Raw genomic sequence first — 19145 nt, 5'->3', positions numbered from 1 at the left:
TAACTAAGCCTTGCAAGTAAGTGGCAAAGGTTTACCAGCCTCAACTAAAGGCCTTGCCAGCCTGCCGATGTGAAAGGAACCTAGCACTTTCCTTTACACTCCAAAATTCAGCAGATGGAGGCTTCCCTGGTGGCGCAGTGCTTGGGGGTCTGCCTGCCGATGCAGGGGACATGGGTTCGTGCCCCGGTCCGGGAAGATCCCACATGCCACGGAGCGGCTGGGCCCGTGAGCCATGGCCGCTAAGCCTGTGCATCCGGAGCCTGTGCTCCGCAACGGGAGAGGCCACAACAGTGAGAGGCCCGCGTACAGCAAAAAAAAAAAAAAAAAAAAAAAAAATTCAGCAGATGGGAGGGGACACCCTGGAAGCACAAATGCTCGATGTGGCTCTCCCAGCAGGTCACTTACAGGGACACCGTGTCAGAAGCAAATGTCCCTTCCTTCCTCTCCCTCCTCCTGGGCTGCCTCACACCTGCCACCTCTCTCACCTGGGGGAAGAATAAGGGACAGTCCAGGAGGGGCCCGAGTCCTAGGCAGCGGGAAGCCCTGGGCTGGCCAGACGCTTCCCGTACCCTCAGATGCCTTCACTCCTCTGCTCCTGCGTTCACTCACTCACGCTCTCTCATTTCTTTACCTGAGTCTTGTTTTTTTCCCACACAGGGTGAGCCTGGGATCCCAGGAGCCAAGGTACTGATACAGAGGCAACGTCAGGCGTGGGATGGAGGTGGGAGGGGCTGCTGTTGTTTTGCTCCTGGTCCCCCGAGGCTAGCCTGGGGCTGGGGACTTGACTGAGCAGAGGAGAGCCTGCGGGGAGGGGCTTGCTCCTCAGGTATGCTCTGCAGATGCCTTCCCCCTTCCCTGGATCCTGGCCTGGGCAGCGGTCTGGTTTGCATTCACACCAGCTCCAGTGGTGACTGTTGTCCCCTGCACCCACAGGGCTCTATCTCTCTCATCCAGGACAATAAGAGATGTAACATGAGAAAAAGTTTCCATGGTCAAATACATTTGAGAAATGTGGGGTTAAAACTATTACGCAGGTGTCTTTACTGCAGGCCTTCTCAGAGCCTTTACTATGCTAAATATACATTGGGAAACTCTAAAAAAGAAAAAATGCAGGGTCTTGTGCAGCATTTTCAAACTTTCTGACCAGGGCATTCGTTTTTTAAGAGGAGCGTCTTATGAGGCAAGTATTCTGGAAACACTGGTCTATGATTACTGCCCTTCGTACTCCTCACCACCCCTACCCCATCCTCTTATCAGTGACTTTCTCTTCTTACCCCAAAGGGAGACCCAGGAGCAACAGGGAAGCCGGGGCCCCCAGGTTTGCCGGGAAAGACGGGGCAGAGGGTAGGATACTGTGTCCTTGAGTGTGTGCTCCCTTCATCCTGGCCTCTGCTGGTCCCCCACTGCCTGCCCCACCCCTATGGCTGGCGTGCTGCTTGCAGTGTGCAGTGGGTGCATGTCTCCAGGAAAAAGGGAGTGCCTCGATGGCCTGGCAAAGCTTCAGGAAATTCACACTCAAGAGCACAGCCTTTCTCCTTGAAAGCCATTGGGTACCCAGGAGGAAAGCCTAGAAGGAAGGGAAGCTTTCCCTCCCCCCACCCCCATCCCCCAGGACCTCTGTAGGGCAGGACCGCACCCTTTCCCTTAGACCTGGCCTGTTTCAGGGGGTGCCCCAGCTAAAGGCAAAGGCACAGCCCAGGCACAGCAGGGCCAGCTGGGGCCTCAGGATTCACATCCCTCTCATCACCTGGGCCCTTATCTGCCCCTCCTCTCCTCCCTTAGCCTGCTACAGGCCATTTTGTCATTCAGCTTCTACCCAAGGGCAGGTGGCAAGGGGAAGGCAGCTAAAGATTTGGTGTGGCAACTTTTGTGGCTCCAGCTGAAAAGTTCATTGAGATGTGAGCACATTGCAACCCCAGGGTCCTCAATTTATATTATTATCTATGAGAACTGCCGGCCTTCAGGCTGTGGAGAGTGGGGCTTCTCATGCTGACCAGGCAGGGGCCCTCTTGATACTGGACGCTCTGGATCAAAGTGAAGTCTTTGTGGCATAGAAGGCGGACCTGGGTGCTGGACGTGGCTGTGTCACTGCTGCAGTGAGGGGTCGTCCACAGTCTCGGAGCCCCTTCCTTTCTGCAATGAGAGCAGGGCTCTGGGACTTGCGCCATAAGGGAGAAAAAGTGTTCTTCAGGAAGAAGCTAGTTAGGGAGGGGTACTCGTTTACTAGGGCTGCCCTAACACAGGACCACAAACTGTGTGGCTTCTACAACAGAAATGTATTGTCCCACAGTTCTGAGGACAGAAGTCTGAGACCAGGGTGTCGACAGGGTTGGTTCCTTCTGTGGGGTGTGAAGAAAAATCTGTTCCGTGCTTCCCTTTTAGTTCCCGGTAGTTTGCTGGCACCTTGGCTTGTAGAAGCATCGCCCCAGTCTCTGCCTTCATCTTCACACGGTGTCCTCCCGATATGCATGTCTGTGTCCAAATTTCCCCTTTTTATAAGGACACCAATCATATTGGATTAGGGGCCCACCTCATAACTTAGCTAATTACATCTCCAATGGCCCAGTTTCCAAATAAGGTCACATTCTGAGATACTTGGAGTTAGGACTTCAACAAATGAATTTTCATGGGACAGAATTCAACCCATAATAGGAGGCAGACTTCTCAGAATATTCCTCCAAAGGAGAAGTTCTGGTTCGATGGTTTTTGTCCTCCCTAGAGGTAGGGAGGAGGTGGACGGAAAGCTCTCCCTAGAGACCAGGGGTATCTAATTGCTAGACGTTACAAACATAAAAAAGAGCCAAGCGGGTTAAAAAAGCTTTTCCCAAATACTGGCATTCTGAACTGCTCGCCTGTCCCCAGGAGACCCCCCAAAGTGACTGAATGCTCCTGGTCCCTCTCCCTGCGTAAGTGCTGAGGGCCCCACCCACACAGGATGGGGAGGATAACAATACCAGGGTGAAGTGTCCCAAGGAAGGAGTCTGGTCCCTGATGGGGTCCAGCCAGAAGTGGAGTCCTTCCGAGAAGAGCCCATGCAGGGGCAGAGAGAGGAGAGACAAAAGCCAAGGCCCGACGCTGGAGGGCTGGTGCCTTCGCCAACATCCCGGAGGAACAGTCCCTAACCCAAAGTGTCTGCGTTTCCTCCGCAGGGTGAGAAGGGGGCTGCGGGCGCCCCTGGGCTACTCGGCCTCCTAGGGCAGAAGGTGGGTAGCAACCAGCTCTGAATGGCGGGTTCTGTGTAAAGGCCCCAGTGTCCATCCCCAGCCACATTCACACGGGCCCCAGCACTGGAGGTGTCCCTCCCAGATTGGGGGAAGGCAGCTGGAACACAGCCAGATTGTGTTTTGGGGGACAGAGGCATGGGGTTCCACATGGGAGGCCCTGACTGGCCAAAAAAAAAAGCCCAAATTCAAAGAATTTAGTAGCTATGACCTGGTCTGATTTCTTTGCACCACCATATGTGAGCTCCGTAAGATATTCCACTTAAAAAAAAAAAAAAAAAGACTTGGTCACATAAGTGTGGGGAAAGCTATATAAAACAGGTCCCTCAGAACTCTACTCAGTACTCTGTAATGGCCTATATATTGGCCTATATGGAAAAAGAACCTAAAAAAGATCAGACGTATGTACACGTATAACTGATTTACTTTGCTGTATACCTGAAACTAACACAACATTGTAAATCAACTCTACTCCAGTAAAAATTTAAATAAATAAAACAGGCTCCTCAGAGAGTCACGGGCACCTTGGCCTAAGAGGCGCCCAGCACCCTGCAGTGGAAGAGCCTGCGAAGCTTCATTTCACTTTGCCTTTCCCACGTTGTTTGGCCACCAGACCCCTTTTTTTCATGTTCTGAATATTCCCAACCTGTGGAAGGAGTGTTCCAGGGAACACACTTTGAGAAACACTGCCCTAGATCCTGGTCCTGATGGGTGTCTTGTTCTAGCTCTACACCCATTCTCCTTCAGTAACCAGCTCCATTCTCTCCTCAAATCCCACAGCCAGGTTTCTTAAGGCCTCTGGTCCCCAGCCATCCTGGAGCCCACAGTCCCTTAATGTCCCCCAACATTCAGCATAGACTGAGAGGCAGTCTGCTGCCTTCACTCCTTCGAATTGTGAGGGGAGAAAAGACAGGGATCAACCACCTTCTTCCAGAGTTAGTGATGGTAACTCTACCTTCCACCCCCAGGGAGAAAAAGGTGATGCCGGCAACTCCATTGGAGGGGGCAGAGGGGAGCCTGGGCCCCCAGGGCTCCCTGGGCCCCCAGGGCCAAAGGTGAGTCTTTCCCTGGGATCAGTGCTCAAGGCAGATGTTTGCCTGTGGCCTTTATCCTTAGCCCATTTGGGGGACCCCGTGTCCTGGGCACCTTGCCTTCTCTCCTGCTCTGTGTGCTTTTTTCCAGGGGATTCTAGAAAGGTCATTTGGACCAAGCTTCTGCTTCCAAGCATCTCTAGGGCAGATGGATGGTCCCATTGATTCAAATGGCTATGATGTAACTGAGTCAAGGACCAATGGCTACAAGGTCTTAAGACAACCAGAAAGGCCCCTAGCTTAGGCTCTAAATCAGTTGCAGGTCAGGGATCAGCTGGGCCCACCTGGTGCGGCACACTGCGGGGAGGTACGGTTGCAGCAGTGGGACAGCTACAAATGGGGCTGCCCACACTTTCCTTGCAGAGGGTGCAAGCTGCAGTGGTAAGACTTGAGTTCTGCGAGGCAGATGCCTCCTGCATTGCTCGGTTTATGTTAACAGCACAGGGAAATAAGGGGGTGTCTTGCTTAGCTTATAAGGAAAGGATTAATTACTCTGCATGATCTGAGGCAATACCCTCATTGATTCCACCGACGTTTATCAAGGGCCTGCTGTGGGCTGTGAAGCTGCTGAGAACCTGCCCTCAGCTTGCCCACCATCCAGCAGGAGCAGCAAACCCACAATTCACAGGAATATAGTGTAGGGGGCCACAGGGAACCCCACAGACAGGCAAGATGAAGTGGCAGGAAGGGTCTCGGGCTCAGCGCCACGTTCCCACGTGATTGTGGTGAGAACAGAGCTTCCCTGGTACGAGCACCCAGCCTCCAGGGCATGCCCGGTGTTGAGTCTGTCCCGCTGACCCTGAAGGGTGTGATACCAGGCGCGTCTTGGGTCTCGATTTGGGGCTGGGGAAATCTGGTCACTCTTGTCCCTGTATCCTAGGACAAAAGCAAGGGAAAGCTAGAAGACTGTCCCCAGACTCATGTCCTCTTTCCAGGACCAGGCAAAATCTTGAATAAATAAAGTATTTGGAGTGGGCTACCTCCTACCTCTCCCTGCTCCTCCTGTCCTAGGCCTCCTGGGCACCCCGTCCCCACGTGCCCAGGCCCCTCCTGCTCCCCTCTGTCCTCCAGGCAGGACCTGATGAGGTGTGTAAGAGTTCCAGGCTCCAAAGCGACCTGCCTCCTGCCCCTGGAGGCTGGTGGCAGTCCACAGTTAGGGGCCTCGACAGAACTGGGCACGCGTGTGTTAACCGAGACCTGAGGAGGGCCTGGCAGCGCAGAGCCCAGGGGAGGAAGGGAGTAGTCAGGGAGGGCTGCTAGGAGGAGGTGAGACCTGGGTGGGGCCCAAGGGTGGGAAGGAGTCAGACAGGTGGAATGGGGTGAGTTAGTAGAAGCCAGCAGGGAAAGAGACAGAGACCCAGAGACACTTACTAGAACGTCAATAGCAAGACCATCTTTTGCCCCTGAAGCAGCAGTCCCAGCTGCCCCGTGTGCCCTCACCCATCTCTCTCCTCTTGCCCAGGGGGAAGCTGGAGCTGATGGCCGGGCGGGCGCCCCAGGACGGCAAGGAGACAAGGTACAGCAGCCCCCAGATCTAAGAGCTGCAGGATGAGGGTCAGCTTGGGAGTTCAGAGAGAGAGACAGAGTCTTGGCCATCCTGCCGCTGGGCCTCCAGTCACAGGGCTGACGGCCATGACTCGTGCCTACCATCTCTCCTGGTCGCCTCGGGCTTTGGAGAACTTCCACTGAGACGGCGGCCAGGCAAAGGCAGGCCCAGGGATGGGACGCTGAGGCTGGGGAAAGACCCGGAGCCCCTGCTTCTGCTAGCTCCCACACCACTGGTAAAGACGGGGCCCCACTTCCCTCCAGCTACTCCCTGTGGATGGGTCAGCCTGGTGCTGCTGTGTCCTTCGCAGGTGCCCCGTGACTGAAAGGCTGTGGGCTTGGGGAGGTGCAGGGCAGGTTACCTGGAGGTGAGGCTCCGTGAGCTGGCCAGCGGCAGGGTCGGCAGCAGTTGAGTTATATTAAAGGGTTTGTTTTCCCTTTATTTTTACTTTCTGTCTTGATTTTCTGAAACGTGTTCAGTGTTCGCGTTATCCCAGAACAACTGGAACTATGGTTTGCTTTTCACAATTTATACCACGTTTCATTTATTCCCCACAGTTCTGCCCTGTTTCCAACAGAAACAAATCCCCCCATCCCGACCTGCTCCAGGAGGCTGGGTGTTCTAACGCCTCGCCCTGGCCCCCATGTTTCCTCCCACAGTTTGGGTCTTTCACCAGCAGACAGGAACCGCCTGGGCTGTCCACGGCAATTGTCAACCACCCAGGCAATTGGCAAAAACTTTCTGAGCCCTTGCTCCTCGAGCAGGATACAAATAAAGAGGGGCAGAGGGTCTGGTCCCTGCTCCCGAGGAGGTGGCTGACTTAGGAGACCGGAGGGAGGTGGCCAGACGGACATGGGTGGAATCACCAACAACTAACATGGGACAGAAGGATCTTCCAGCAAGAAGCTGGAGGGAGCTGGGAGGGAGAGGGGCTTGCTGGCCGGTGGAGGTGCTTCCCAAGGGGCGGAGCCTGCACGGGATGCACAGGGAGCCCTGCGCCTCTCAGCCTGAGCTGCGCTGAGCCTCCTGGCCCCCTCTGAGTTCCCTAACACACGGCCCATCTGGGGACACCAGATTCTGTGTACCTGACTTTGTGCCCATTTCACTCCAATTTTGTCGTGCAACAGGGGGAGCCTGGAGCAGCTGGAGAACAGGGACCTGCTGGCCCCAAGGTACGTGCATCTCTCACCCAGAGTCATAGCACCACATCTCACCTCCCTGGGGTCACAGGGTGAAGTGGCTTGTCCCCGGGGCCTTGCGGGGGGGTGGGGGGCAGGGAAGAGCATTCTGGCTCCAGATAGGAGGTCTGACATTGCAGCCACGATTGCACTCAGTCTCCCCCAGGTCTGTCTAGTCCAGGGTTCTCACACGGAGTCTTCTCTTTGGTTCTGGAGCCCCTGGGCATCCTCTGAGAGTGTTTGGAGCCCCCAGTAGCCGCCCCAGCTGCTCTGCATCCCCTGTGTAGCCAGTGACGGTAGAGAGCTTGTCCTGAGGTCCCCGCTGGCCCAGGCCCTGGGTGCAGGTCTCCTTTGTCTCGTAGGGCTCCAAGGGTGAACCTGGGAAAGGAGAGATGGTGGACTACAATGGAAACATCAACGAGGCTCTCCAGGTGAGCGGGGCCTACCCAGAGATGAGAGATCTGGAGGTCCTCATGGGCCTCCAGGCTGTGTGATGACAGAGCTGAGCGTTCCAACACCCTGACTCATGTCCCTGAGGCCAGGCCGCTGGACAGAGCTTCCGGGGATTCATTCCCTTGCCTTCTCTCCTTCGGCCTCCCCCATGCAGCCCCCATGCACACGGCCCCCTCATTTGAAATCCAGATGGCCTGGCTTTGGGTCTGGGCCCAGCTGGCCAGGTATCCTGGCTCTGGGTCACTGAGAGCCATAACTGGGGCATCCTGGTGCCTGCAGGGTGCTGGCCCACTTGGGGCTCTAGGACCCCATTTCTCCAGCACACACCCTCCCCCTTCACATGGTAGAATCTGTCTTCCTGGAACACATCTACCTTTGTGGCAATGTAATCATATTTCAGGTTCATAAGGTACCCTCGTTTAAACGCGGGGCTTCTGAACCTGGGCGCCGCTGACATTTGGGGCTGGGAAATGTTGGTTGTGGGGAAGCCTGTCCCGTGTGCTGGAGGATGTTTAACAGCGTGCCTGGTCTCTACCCACTAGATGCCAATAGATGCCTCCCCACTCCCAGCTATGACAACCAAAATATGCCTCTGCACATTGCCAGATGTCTCCAGGGGGAAAAACTCACCCCAGATTGAGAACTGCTCCTTTAAAGGAATCTTTGTACCTATGTGAATCCATTTACAAGCTGTACAGTTATTTCTTTTAATGCCAAGAGTTGTCCCTCTAATTTAGTTTTCCAGTGGTGCCGTGTTTTGTTCTGTTGTGTCTGTTTCAAGGGAGATACATCAGAGCCTTAAATCTGGGTTCTAGGAGAAGAGGGAAGTTCAAGGAAGGGTCCCAGTGAATGATTAGAAACAATGGGAGGGACTTCCCTGACAGTCCGGTGGTTAAGACTCCGCCCTTCCACTGCAGGGGGCATGCATTCGACCCCTGGTCAGGGACCTAAGATCCCCCATGCTGCGAGGCCAAAAGAAAAAAACAAAACAGAAGGAACAGGAGATGCTGCTTCCCTCCCTCTTGTAAAGAGAAAATTTGCAGTCCATTTTAGGGCATGTAGGAATCTGTTGTAGGATAGCATCTGGTGCTCGTGGGGTACTCCCTGTCCAGTGACTACAAGCCTCTGGGAGGGGAGAGGTGGGGGGTGGGGTGGGGCTGGAAGGCAGAGGCTCCCCAAGAGGGTCTACCTCTACTGTGCTCCTTCAAGGGGCCCAGTGCCCACGTTTCCAGGACTGGGCCGAGGGGACCCTCCGTGTGGCTCTTATTTGCTCTTCAACTGATCGCATGGTGTTGGTTTTTAGGAGATCCGGACACTGGCCTTGATGGTGAGTCCTCCCTCCTGATTTCCCCGGGCACTGGGCTGAGGGCTGGTGGAGGGCAGCCTGGAAGCCAGGACTGGAGGTCTCGCCTCCAGAAGGTTAGGGTTGACCCTGCAGAGCAGGGTCATGACTGTCGTCCGGAGTAGCTCTTCACCGACCCAGTGGTGCACTCCCGTCACAGGACAAATACTGGTTCTCATTGCAGCTGTGTCAAGGAAATGGTGGTATAGAGGAGAATGTTTTTATGTTCTCCTTTTACCCAATCTTTCGCTAATAAATAAAGTGCATAATCCTAAAAACATCAGTAGCGACCCTCTACCTTTCCCTCTTTCCTAGAAATCAATTTCATTCTCTGCATCTGGAAAACCAGTGAATTCCAAGCCTAGATTTTGCACGTGTGCCTACCAGTGACAGGCTTTCAGTAAATATTTGTAGCTAAAATGATTACCACCAGGTTTAACTTCCAAGGCAGAGAAGAGAGGGGAGATCACAACGTTCTCAAACTAACTCACATTTTATGTCATTTAATATTTTTAGTGGCCATGTGCCACAGAACACACTTAGGGATGATGCAAAGCCAGAATTAAGCACCAGTCGTACAGGGCCCCCAATCCCAGAAATTGGTATTAACCACGTGATTCTGGAATCAGTGAGCTTCATTTGGAAACATTAAAATAGATTATTTGAAATAGCTCTTTGAAGCAAAACTTTCTGAAACTTTTTTTTTCATTTTAATAATCAACCTTGAATTAACCATTTACAAACAATAAAATGCACCCATTTTAGGTGTAGAATTTGCTGAGTTTTGACAAATGTATATAGCCACGTACCCACCACCCCAGTCACTTCAGAAAGTTCCTTCACGCATCTCAGGAGTCAGTCCCACACTTATGCCCAACCCTGAGCCACCACTAATCTGCTTTCTCTCACCAGAGCTTAGATTTGTCTTTAGTTCTAGCGTCTCTTATGAATGGAGTCACACAGTATGTAGGTGTCTGCATCTGGCTTCTTTTGCTCTGCATAATGTGTCAGGGTTTCTTCCTTCTATGGCATGGCCTGTGCAGTGCTCGGTTCTTTTTTCCCTGCTGCGTAGTATCCATTGTATGAATATGCCAGACGTTCAGCTGTTGATGGACATTTGGGTTGCTTCCTGGAGACATTTTTAAGTCACTGTCGGGGAAGGTCAGATTTATCTTCTTGGAGCCCAAGGAGCCCCCAGGGTGTAGACGGACAGGGAGGGAGAGGCTGATAAGCGTGGCCCTAGGGTCCCCGCTCCCCACTTTAATCCAGACACACTCAGTGCTTATCTGCCTTACACTGTGGGGTCTCCATATTTCCTCTGCAAACAGAAGTCTTCCTGCCCCTGATGAAATGTTTGGAAATGACCAGTCTCTATAAACCAGCCTCCACATATACTTCTCTGGAGACAGGCCACCCCTCCTCAGTTGGAAACTTCTCCCACGTGTCTTTCTTTTCTTTCCTAGGGGCCCCCTGGTCTTCCTGGGCAGATTGGCCCACCCGGAGCTCCAGGGATCCCAGGCCAGAAGGTAACACTGTCTTGACAAGGCGGGTGCAGACCCTGCAGAAGCCCTGCGTGTGTCTCTGAGCGCGGGACCCCACGGCTGCCCCTCATCTGTGTCCTTCTCATGTTCCCAGAGCCACCACCTCACTCCAGCCTTCAATTCTCCCCAAAGCTCCAAGGCACCGCCTGCCCACCGACATCACCGCCCCTTCACTCCCCCCATCCTCAGCTCTGCCTTTCTTCCCTCGCTGTCTGTCTTGGGCTCCTGTAATTCACAGACCCCTCTGATGTGGTGGGGCTGGGTCTAGACGAGCCCCCGCCCCAGCCAGAGCCACAGCAGGGACCCAACCCGCCATCAGGGCACGTAGCGCTTGAGCCCCTCCCCAATCTCACCCCTCCCTCGATTCCTGCCTTTGCTCCCTTTTATCCTCTGCCCCCCACCTCTGTGATTTTTCCCAGAAGGCCAACACATTTGCCCCTCTGTCCTCTGCTTATGAGGTCCTCTGCCCTGAAGTCCCTTCCGGTTTTCCCTACCTTTCAAAGTCTTCATATTCCAAGCCCAACTTGAAGGCCACCTCCTCCCTGAAGCCTTCCCTGATCTATCAGGAGGAATTCACTGCTCTTTCCTCTCAGCTTGCCTCGGTGATGCAGCTGGTTGTTTACCTGGCCTCAAATCAGAGGCCACACCTCCTTTATCTCCCTCCCTGACTTAAAGAAGGGACTCAGGTTGATGTGAAGTGAAGGGAGCGCCCCGTGTGGGGGCCAGGACTGGAAGGCTGAGTTTGGGGGGCAGGGAGAACAAGGAGGCAAACACCCCTCCTGTGGAGCGCCTGGTGCAAGGTTGTGGCTAAAACATGGACTGTGGAGCCGGGACGCCCGGACTGGGATCCAGTCTTCACTAACTCCAGGCCTTGGGCTCACAACTCTGCACTGGGGTCCTCACCTCCAAAACAGAGTCAGTGAAAGTACATACCTTCTGTGTGAGTGCTGAGGATACCTGACATAAGAAGTGCTGTATAAATTACAGTTACTGTTCTTCTCTGGTCTGAGAGTGACCTTTAGTTGTTCTGGCTACAGGGGGAGATTGGACTGCCCGGCCCTCCTGGACACGATGGGGAAAAGGTAAGGACACTCCCAGACAAACCTCTGAAGATAATCTTTGCCCTGGGGGGTGAGGATACAGAAGGCTCTGGAAGGGAGCCTTGTGGGGAAGGGAGAGGGGAGGGGAGGCCCGCCTCTGGAAGCCCAGCCGAGCCCCACTGCTGGCCCCAGGGGGAGCCAGGCCAACCCACGCTGGGATGGGCTGCAGCCCCTCAGATTCCCACCGGGAGCTGGACAGGCTCTCTGGCTGGTCCAATCAAGCGCCAAAGAGCCGAGTCCTTTGTACCCTCCCCCTCCCCCCCGCCATTCTTCCTTGTTCTTGCCCCTCGTTTCTCCATCAGTGCATCTAATAGTGTTGTTGATCTTTTCTCGAGGGACCTCGAGGCAAACCAGGAGATGTGGGCCCTCCTGGTCCCCAAGGCCCCCCAGGAAAGGCTGGGCCTGCAGGACTGAAGGGAGAAGATGGCCTTCCGGGGAACCCAGGAGAGAAGGGGGAGAAAGGGGAGATGGGGCAGCCAGGCCCACCGGTGAGTGCCGGGGCCCACCCAGCATGATGTGGCTGTGCGCTGGGACAGCTGCAGCTGGAAACCGGAGCCGGGAGCTGGGGACAGGGCGCTCACCCGTTTTCCCTTCAAGCTTTACTTTATAAAGGCCAGTTTCCTGCCTCAAGAGACCTGGGTCTTGTTCTGTCATCTCGGGAAAGTCACTGAGCCTGGCAGAGCCTCGGTTTTCTCATCTCTAAAATGGGGATGATTGGAAATTCCCTGGTGGCCTAGTGGTTAGGATTCCAGACTTCCACTGCCGTGGCCCAGGTTCAATCCCTGGTCAGGGAGCTGAGATCCCACAAGCCGTGTGGTCAAGGGCGGGGGAAACAAAAAAGAGATTTCTTAGCTACAACACCAAATGCATAATTCATTAAGGAAAAAAATTGATAAATTTGACTTAACAAAAAAGAATAAAATGGGGATGATAATGCTTTCCCTGGATACCTCACTGAGTTGTTGGGAGTGTAAAACTGCCTCTTGGGACAGCAAACCTATACCCAGGAGAGTATAGGGACAGCCCTAGACCCAGGAGAGGTACAAACAAGGGACCTTAGCCCAGGCCAGCTAGGCCTCTGGCTTGACTTGGGAGCCTTCTCTGGGCTTCATGGTTTCCAGGCAGCACCCTAGACACCTGCCCTTGGAGGAAGGTGGCCCCACGTGCATGCCACGGCAGGTCCCATACCTCAGTGTGATGACCTTGCCCTTGACTAACAGAGACCTTTTTCGATCTGTAGGGTCTAGACGGCCCAACTGGGGAGAAAGGAGAACCAGGTGACCAAGGGAGACATGGAGCGACCGGCTTGCCTGGCCCAATCGGGCTCCCAGGATTCACGGTAAGGCGAGGGGGCCGAGCATCAGGGGGGTCAGCAGGCCTCTGCCGATGAGGGCAAGCAAGTGGGATGCCCTCCCTGAGGTCACCTGCCTGGCGGGTACCTGGTGCTGTGATGAAGCTGCACTGACCGCCAGCCTGCCTGTCCAGCCTGGGGATGGGAGGGTCCTCTGGATGAGCAGCTACTCCCTGAGGGGCAGTTGGGTGTCAGCAGGGGTTCCAGCGCCCTCCGCTCACAGCCTGGTGGCCTCCATCTCCAGGGGCCAGCATAGTTCCAAGGTGCTAGAATCTTGGACTCGGAATTCTCCTCTTAGAAGTGGAAAGAACCTCAGAGGTCAACCAGTCCCACCTCTGACCCAGTGCAGGATACCTCGAAGGCCACTGACTGTGGCTGCCCCACTCAGCTGGGACAGGCAGGCAGCTGGTAGCCTCCTGACATGTCCCCTCCAAGCTGGAGGGAAAATGCTTCTGATGTGGTGTGCGGTACCCTCATCATCCGCCCCCCACCCCCATGGCCCTGGCTCCGCTTCTAGAGCCGTATTCACTTTCTGTAGCTGCGTTAACACGTCACCACAAATTCAGTGGCTTAAAACAACACACTCGTATTATGGCACCACTTCCATGGGTCAGGGGTCCAGGCCCGCCACAGCTGGGGCCTCTGCCCAGTCAGGGTGTCATCCAGCTGCAGCCCCATCTAGAGCTGGGGTCCTCTTCCAAGCTCGCTGCTACTGGCATAATTTTCAGTTCCTTCTGTAGTAGCAATGAGTCCCTCAGCTCCTAGAGGCCACCTGCAGTTCCCGGCCACTCAGCCTTCCCCATAGTAGGCAGATCATATTATAGCAGCCTGCTTCTTCAAGACCAAGGCCAGCAGGCGTCTCTCAGTGCATCCTAGCAAGACAGGTGTGTGTGTGTGTGTGTGTGTGTGTGTGTGTGTGTGTGTGTGTGTGTGTGTGTGTGTGTGTGTGTGTGTGTGTGTGTGTGTGTGTGTGTGTAACGTACTCGTAACACAGTCTTAACCTATCATTTGTATATCACGTATAATTTGTAACATAAGCTTGTAACGTAATCACAAGAGCGACATCCCATCATCTTTGCCAACAGGCCCTATTCTGCTGGTTAGAAACAAGTCCCAGGTCCATCCTAGGGCCTCTGCCCTGCAGGATCCATACAGAATATCAGCCTCTCTGAGGTTCTTGCTAGAACCTCAGATTCAGGAAGTCAGTGATCACAAGTCCCCTGCCCTGGCCTTCGTCCTTCAGGCCAGCTACCTCTGCAGCCTCCCAGGTGGTCCTTGCTGATATCTAGGCCTAGTCTAGTACTGGTCAGGTTTGTCACAGATTTGGGGGTGTCTTTCCCAGGATCCCCTGAGTGCTGGCACCCACGCCATGTTGTTTTGTGCCCACAGGGAGAGAAAGGAGAACCCGGGGAGAAGGGTGACCCAGGAGTGGAGGTAGGTTGTGCCTGCTCTGCGGCTTGTGTCACAGGGATTATTTGACAGGGACCTTGTCACACCACAGTCTCTCCAGTGTGCACGTCACTTCCGTGCTCTAGAAAGAAACTCACAACTGCCTGGCACAGGAAGAGTGCAGGAAGCTGACCATTTCCTGAGCACCTCAGGGGTCAGCAAGGACCCACAGGTCTTGTCCGCGGTCTTCCCATTCATCAAGTCCCTCAGCGGTATTCACACAGCACCTGCCATGTTCCATTCCAGTGCTGGAGCCTGGAGACAGGAAAACAAGAGCATCCCTGTGCAGCAAACAGTCCCCAGTTGTGGGCACTAGAATGGCAGCAGCTCAGGGAGTCGGGTGAGCACCCCAGAAGATGGGTCATTGGAGCAGGGTCTTGAAGACTCTGTAGGAGTTTGCCTAGAAGCTCCAGAGGTAGCGTTTCCAGAGAGAGGCATTATTCTTTTGAGAAGTGTGGTGGTTAAGGGAACAGTGGAGTGAGAGGTAGTCAGGATGGAAGCCAGCTTCTCATAACAGGGGAGGGAATCAGGCTTAGGGTAAAAGCCAGGAGAGCAACAGAGGTCGAGGATACGTGAGGGAGAGGCTATTTGGTGGAAGGGCCTGGGCCACCCAGACACTACCACAGAGAGAGACCACCAAACCCTCGGTCACCCTTCAGTGTCACCAAACCCCATCTGCATTTAGTAACACAGACCTGATTATATAACATGTATGTTATTTATTTGGATAGGCTCCTAAAGAAATGCTCTGAAACTCAGGAAAAGCATAATATGCAAAAATGTTCCTTCCAGATGTATTTAAACTAAAAATTGGGAACAGGCTGCATTTCTAACAAGAAGGAAATGATTAAATAACTTACCACAAAATACTAATGGTAATAATAGTCCCCGTGCTGGAGAGCTTTCCTCACGCCAAGCCCTGCTCCAACCCCTGGCTAGGTAGGAACTCATTTTTATTCCAGTCAATGAATAACACATCAACATTGAAACGAGGCTTGTGGGGAACATACAAAACACGGAAAAGTGGGTTTTATGTTAAGTGAAAAAGAGAAGAGAACCAAATTTTATATATATATGATATCATCGTAAGTACAGACATACATTCAAATACATTTTATGCATCAAAAGAGTAGTAGAAGGAAATAAAGCAAAATATTAGCATTACTCAGAGATCTTCTTTCAGTTCTCTTTAATTTACTAATATGTTAATAAATTTATATTCCTTTAAATTTTTTTATTTTTAAATTATCATATAGTAAAATGATAATATGGTAAAGTTGACTTTTTGACAGTTCTATGAATTTTAATACATGCACAGATTTATATAACCTCTACCCCAATCAAGATATATGAATTACTTGTTTATAATAAGAAAAAAAGCAGTAAACTTTTTTTTTTAAGAAGGTAGAGTTTCCAAAGATTGAGTTCCCTACAAGGAGACAATAGTATTTATGGAGTTAAAAAGTCCACCTGTCCAAGCGACAGCAGGGATTCCCTGTCTGCCCAGTGCAGAGGCTCCCTTTATAGTCACCTGGCAGAGGGTCCCCATGCTGGCCACACTCCAGGGGATTCTGTCCCTGGGAAGGTGAGGTGCCCAAGGAGAGTTCAGAAGCTGAAATGGGGGGACCGGCTCAGAAAAGAGCAGGCGGGTCTCCTTCCTGCCTCTTGGGTGGCAGACTGTGGAGAAATGGATGTCCATCTTCACCAGAGACAGAATCTACCCTGCACAGCATCCTCCGTAGAGAGGAAGACCGCCCTGGGTTCCTTCGTGTTCTCTGTCCAGTCCGAATCTCTTTGACTTTAACCTGCCCTCAAGAGAAACGGAGACCCACAGTCCCCATCCTGTCTGTTGCAAACCTGGGGAGCTTGAGGAATATTCTTCGGAAGCATCTCAGTCTCCCCCCCATTCCAGACAACCAGTCTCTCTTCCTTTAAGCTAAAGGTCTCAAACCCAAATGCCAACCGGGACCAGGCATGCAACAAATGAATGCAGGAAGTCTGGGTTAAAAATAATAGGGAGGGCTTCCCGGGTGGCACAGTGGTTGAGAGTCCGCCTGCCGATGCAGGGGACACGGGTTCGTGCCCTGGTCCGAGAAGATCCCACATACCGCGGAGCTGCTGGGCCCGTGAGCCATGGCCGCTGAGCCTGCGCGTCCGGAGCCTGTGCTCTGCAACGGGAGAGGCCACAACAGTGAGAGGCCCGCGTACTGAAAAAAAATAAAAAATATTAAAAAATAATAATAATAATAGGGAGTGGTGAGGACTGAGGTAAACCGAGGAACTCAAGCCCCAGCTGGAAGGGAAAGCTCTCATTGAGCTCCAGGCAACTGTTGCCATGCACGAACAAGAGCCTGAGGCGGCCAGATTTTCTGGTTTTTCAAAAACATCCAGAAGAATAGGCATTTTGAGCATATTTCATGGCAACGTTTGTTTGTTCTTTCGAAACACTGCAGGCTAATGAGGTGCTATGAGTTTCTGACCTGTTCTCGGCCTTTGTTTGGGAGACTGTGTGCTGGTAGTTCTGTCCTTCGGCCTTGCAGTCCCTAGCTGGACCCCAGGCTATGGCAGAAGGCAGGAGCCCTTAGAGTATAACAGGGGGTGGGCTAACTGTCTCCCTTTGGCTTCTAGGTTCCTGGGCCACCAGGGCCAGAGGGACCTCCCGGACCTCCGGTAAGTTTGGAGGGCTTGTCTATGTTTCAGTCCACTGTGATTAGGCCCCTAACATCCCCTCCCCATGGCAGTCACTGGGCTTAACCTCAACCTTAGGTCACTATCACCTCCTTCCACGGTGGGATTTTCACATCCACAAGCCCCTCCCTGCTCCTCTTCCCTCCCACCTTAAACAGGCATCGTCTCTGTGACACCAAGGAGCCTGGGCAGCGCCCCGTTTCCCAGAAACAGTTGACTGGCATGGCAGCCCCGAGATCTGGTCCCTCCTTGCAGGAGTAGGAGTCATTCTGTCACTCAGTTCTGCCCTTTGCCATCAGACATCTGCTCCTCTCCCTCTTTTATTCCTGCTAACCAGCCGGCAAGAAGACCAGGATTAAAATAGAAAGTGACCCATTTAAAACCAGCCCCACTGGATTGGCCTTTCCATGGTTACAGATGATAAGGCACCTGTAAAGGGACCCCTATGCACTGGGCCTCGAGGGTCCCCATGCATCCTAAACCAACAGATGCTGGTCCTTGCCTCTGCCGGGTTCAGAGTCCCCGTGGTGACGGGCCATCCACTGTCATTGGTACAAGTAGTAGTGGTAGTAGTAGTAGTAGTAATAATGACAGTACCAAGGTATATTGAATTTACTATGTGCCAGATGCTACTCTAAGCACTTTGCACGTATTATTTAATTTTTGCTGTGTTCCCTCTGAATTTTGCCTTCATGAGACTCTGAATCTTCTCTCATGAGTCAGCTGTGAGGGCCACAGAGAGATTCTCAGTCCCTGGCTGGGGAAGCCTGGCTCAGACCCCCACCCCAGGAAGTCCTAAGGTGGACCCCCCTTAGCATTCCCTTCTACCTCTCCTGGGAAGGGGCCCCAGGCCAGGCTCTGTACTTTTTTGTACAGGGCCCTTGCTTTTTTGTGGTCCAACCTGTGGACAAGGAAGTCGACTTAACCAGAGATGCTTTGTTTTGATTCCAAATGCAGGGGCTCCAAGGCATTCCTGGACCAAAGGTAAGAAGAGATCACGTGACAGGTGCTGGGTGAAGGGGGTGGGGGAAGGCGCTGTGTCAGTGAAGGCAGAAAAGAAAGAAAATGCTTCAGAGACAGGGGACCCAGCTGACCCCTTCCCTAAACGAAATCATGTGACGCTTCAGCCAGTGGGGTACCGTTAGGACAGAGTAAAGTCCTACGGTCCCGTTAACATCCATCATTGACACTGGGCAGGCTTTGGGTTCAGAATTTTCCCATCCATCAATCAACCCTACAGAGTGACAGGTTAGATTCTTAGCCAGTGATGAAATCCTTTTTCCATGTAACCTGCCCCAGACCCTTCACTCACCCTGAAGTATAGGTGGCAGACAGAGGGTGGCATAGCAAGGGACCCCTTCCCAGGACCAAGCCCACTGGACTCTGGCCTGGGACTCTCCCAGCTCCCACCCCCAGCGTTTCAAATGGATAAGAGGGGCTGGAGGCTGCTGGCATGACAACAGCCCTTGTCTCCTACACTGGCGCTCTCCAGGGGACTGCTAGGCACTTTCCTCTCCTGGTTAGTGTGGGAGCCTCAGAGCTCCAGCGGTGGCATTTCAGGCATTCGCCATCCAGTATCTGCAGGGTCCCAGTTTTTCTGCTGTGCAAATGGTCATCTATGCCAAAGCCTGACCTGGAACTGACCTATGGGTTTGTCTCTACTCCTGCCATCCCCTTTCCCTTTGGGGACCTCAAAGTTACCACAGAGATACTCTGTAGTAACTGACTGTAACTGAGGCAGAGCCAGGCTAAGAATTCAGCAATTCTTGGAGTCCCCGGCCTGCCACCCCTGGGTCAGCCACCTCTACCTCCTCCCTCCTCTATCTACCATCCCTCCCCACCACCCATCCCCATCTGCAGGACCCCAGAATGCAAGAATGAGTCGTCTGGGCCATGCCCTTCTGTGATCTCGCCCATCTCCCTTTCCTTCAGGGGGAAGCAGGGCTAGATGGAGCAAAAGGAGAGAAGGGCATCCAGGGAGAAAAAGGAGACCGAGGTCCTCTGGGATTACCCGTAAGTATCGTGGACCCGGCAAACTGGTGTGAGGGGCCTGGCCGGGTGGTCCTGAGGAGGTGCTGGGCAGGGCCCTGGGAGAAGGCCACTGGAAAACTCGAGGTTCTAAAGTTCTGAGCATTCCAGAGCTCCGTGGGGTTCTGCTTTCCCACCTGGACAAGACCGTAGGCTC

At 53.3% G+C, this 19145-nt stretch overlaps 1 protein-coding gene across 1 annotated transcript in view; it reads left to right on the top strand.

The window, feature by feature from the left end:
• The window catches only part of COL13A1 (collagen type XIII alpha 1 chain), a gene marked incomplete at its 5' end in the record, with an annotated part of 143696 nt that overhangs the window by 106138 nt on the left and 18413 nt on the right, over positions 1-19145 (top strand). Inside the window, 15 exons of the mRNA XM_082854363.1 lie at positions 658-684; positions 1282-1344; positions 3150-3203; positions 4190-4276; positions 5775-5828; positions 6986-7030; positions 7399-7467; positions 8793-8816; positions 10295-10357; positions 11410-11454; positions 11808-11960; positions 14213-14257; positions 16901-16942; positions 17918-17944; positions 18893-18973. Coding sequence (XP_082710489.1) covers positions 658-684; positions 1282-1344; positions 3150-3203; positions 4190-4276; positions 5775-5828; positions 6986-7030; positions 7399-7467; positions 8793-8816; positions 10295-10357; positions 11410-11454; positions 11808-11960; positions 14213-14257; positions 16901-16942; positions 17918-17944; positions 18893-18973 — 879 coding nt within the window. The remainder of the gene's footprint in view (positions 1-657; positions 685-1281; positions 1345-3149; positions 3204-4189; positions 4277-5774; positions 5829-6985; positions 7031-7398; positions 7468-8792; positions 8817-10294; positions 10358-11409; positions 11455-11807; positions 11961-14212; positions 14258-16900; positions 16943-17917; positions 17945-18892; positions 18974-19145) is intronic.

Source organism: Leucopleurus acutus (genome assembly GCF_964270905.1).
Source record: "Leucopleurus acutus genome assembly, chromosome: 14".
In the NCBI taxonomy this organism is placed as follows: Eukaryota; Metazoa; Chordata; class Mammalia; order Artiodactyla; family Delphinidae; genus Leucopleurus; species Leucopleurus acutus.
Note: the sequence above shows the minus strand (reverse complement) of the source record. Positions and strands in the feature narration are given on the sequence as shown.